Here is a 2,611-nt window from a genome sequence, read left to right as displayed (position 1 = left end):
AGTTTGCTCACTGAATACAGGGATGTTTTCGCCTGATCATACAAAGAGATGCCGGGACTAGATCCAAAAGTAGCAATCCACCATCTCTTGATCAAATAGGGGTGTCGACCCGTTAAGCAAGCTCAACGACGCTTTTGGCCAGAACTTATCCCCCAGATTGAGGTTGAGGTCAATAACCTAATTGAGGCCAGGTTCATTCGCGAAGTTAAATATCCAACATGGATAGCCAACATTGTCCTGGTTAGAAAAAAGAATAGACAGCTTCGTGTTTGCATAGACTTTCGCGACCTAAATAGTGCTTGCCCGAAAGACGATTTTCCATTACCCATCACAAAGATCATGGTCGATGCAACACTGGGACATGAGGTCTTATCCTTTATGGACGGATCTTCTAGTATAACCAGATACAAATGGCCCACGCAGATGAAGAAATGACGGCATTTCGAACCCCAAAAGGGATATATTGTTACAAGGTAATGCCCTTGGGGTTGAAGAACGTCGGCGCTACTTATCAACGTGCCATGCAGAAGGTGTTGACGATATGTTGCACAAACACGTGGAGTGCTATGTGGATGACCTTGTGGTCAAGACCAAACGACGACAGAAACATTTTAAAGATCTAAGAACTGTGTCCGATCGCCTGCGAAAGTACCAGTTAAAGATGAACCCCCTCAAATGCGCGTTCGGCGTAACTTAAGGAAAGTTTTTGGGCTTCATTGTGAGACATCGAGGGATAGAGATAGACCAATCCAAGATCGATGCCATTTAGAAGATGCCAAGGCCAAGGAATCTACATGAGTTGAGAAGTTTGCAGGGACGTCTGGCCTACATCTGGAGGTTTATTTCTAACCTAGCAGGGCGGTGTCAACCCTTTCAAAGACTGATGAGAAAGGGAGAGAAATTTGAATGGGATGAAGCCTGCCAGAACACTTTCGATAGCATAAAGAGGTACCTGATTAGCCCTCCTGTCTTAGGAGCCCCAGTAGCGGGCAAGTCGTTGATATTGTATATTGCAGCGCAAGAGAGATCACTAGGGGCATTATTGGCACAAGAAAGAGAAAAGGGAAAAGAACGTGCTCTCTATTACTTGAGTAGAACCTTGAATGGAGTCGAGATCAATTATTCCCCTATAGAAAAGACGTGCCTTGTGCTCTTTTTGGCCATAGATAAGGTGAGGCATTACATGCAGGCCTTCACAGTCCACTTAATTACGAAAGCCGACTCCATCAAGTACGTCCTATCCAGGCCGATCATCTCGGGACGTTTAGCCAAATGGGCAATCATGCTTTAACAGTAAAATATTGTTTATGTACCACAAAGGGCAGTTAAAGAGCAGGCATTGACCGACTTCCTAGCAGATCACCAAGTTCCATCAGATTGGGAGTTAAGTGAAGGCTTGCCCGTTGACGAAGTTCTCTTCACAGAAACCTCAGGGTTGTGGGTCATGTTCTTTGATGGCGCAGCACGAAAAAGTGGTGCGAGGGCAGGTATCGTCCTCATTTCGCCAAAAAAGCATATGTTGCCTTATAGCTTTGCACTTACCGAGTTATGCTCAAACAACGTTGCTGAATACCAAGCCTTGATAATTGGTCTCCAAATGTCCTTAGAGATTGGAGTAGCTTGTATAGAAATCTTCGGTGACTCAAAGTTGATAATCGATCAACTTTTATGCCAGTACAAGGTGAATCATGACGACTTGAAACCCTATTTCACTTACGCTCACCAGTTGATGGAGAAGTTCAAAAGCATGGCATTGGAACATGTCCCGAGGATGGAGAACAAGAAAGCGGATGCCTTGGCAAAACTAGCCATTGCCTTAACGGACCTGGATAATGTGCCCCTTAATATATCGCTTTGGCAGAGATGGGTTATACCTCCGGTTGGGACTACATATGGGGAAACGAATGCGATATCAGTCTACCTAACTGATGAAGAAGACTGGCAACAGCCCATCATAGATTACCTTGAGCATGAAAGGCTCCCGGATGACCCCCGCCGTAAAACCGAGGTTCGCAAAAGGGCTGCGCATTTCATTTACTATAAAGGGGTCCTATATCATTAATCCCTTGAAGGACTTTTCCTTCGATGCCTCAGTAAAGAAGAGTCAGCGAAGGCTTTGGAGGAAGCACACTCAGGCGTATACAGCGTGCATCAAGCTGGACCAAAGCTATAATTCCAGCTGAAAAGAATGGGTTACTATTGGTCGGGAATGATCCAGGACTCAATGGATTATGCAAAGAAATGTGAATCTTGTCAATATCACGCGAATTTCATTCATCAACCGTCCAAGCCTCTACATCCGGCCATAGCCTCATGGCGTTTCGAAGCATGGGGGCTTGATCTGGTCGGCCCTATAATACCTAAGTCATCAGCAGGGCACTCCTACATCCTCGCAGCCACTGACTACTTCTCAAAATGGGTTGAGGCTGTCGCGCTAAGGGAAGCTAAGAAAGAAAACGTGGTGGATTTTATCTGCACTCATATCATTTATCGGTACGGTATTCCCCATCGGATCGTGACGGATAACGGGAGACAATTCTCTAACAGTTTGATGGACAGATTGTGTGAAAAATTCAAATTCAAGCAGTACAAGTCATCCATGTATAACGCC

At 45.2% G+C, this 2,611-nt stretch overlaps 1 protein-coding gene across 1 annotated transcript; it reads left to right on the top strand.

Annotated features, from left to right (window-relative positions):
* Nucleotides 1–883: 883 nt before the first annotated feature.
* Nucleotides 884–2,062, top strand: LOC150037390 (uncharacterized). The gene is made up of 2 exons (XM_090311982.1): nt 884–1,230; nt 1,321–2,062. The coding sequence occupies exons 1-2, from the start codon at nt 884–886 to the stop codon at nt 2,060–2,062; spliced, it is 1,089 nt and encodes a 362-aa protein (XP_090168108.1).
* Nucleotides 2,063–2,611: the final 549 nt, after the last annotated feature.

This window comes from Benincasa hispida, chromosome 3 (assembly GCF_027475165.1).
Source record: "Benincasa hispida cultivar pf3 chromosome 3, pf3_genome.v1.1, whole genome shotgun sequence".
NCBI lineage: Eukaryota > Viridiplantae > Streptophyta > Magnoliopsida > Cucurbitales > Cucurbitaceae > Benincasa > Benincasa hispida.
Note: the sequence above shows the minus strand (reverse complement) of the source record. Positions and strands in the feature narration are given on the sequence as shown.

Coding starts and splice junctions, on each gene's coding strand:
- LOC150037390 (XM_090311982.1), top strand. CDS start 884: ATGAGAAAGGGAGAGAAATTTGAATGGGATGAAGCCTGCCAGAACACT. Junction 1,231..1,320: donor ACGAAAGCCGACTCCATCAA/GTACGTCCTATC, acceptor TGTACCACAAAG/GGCAGTTAAAGAGCAGGCAT.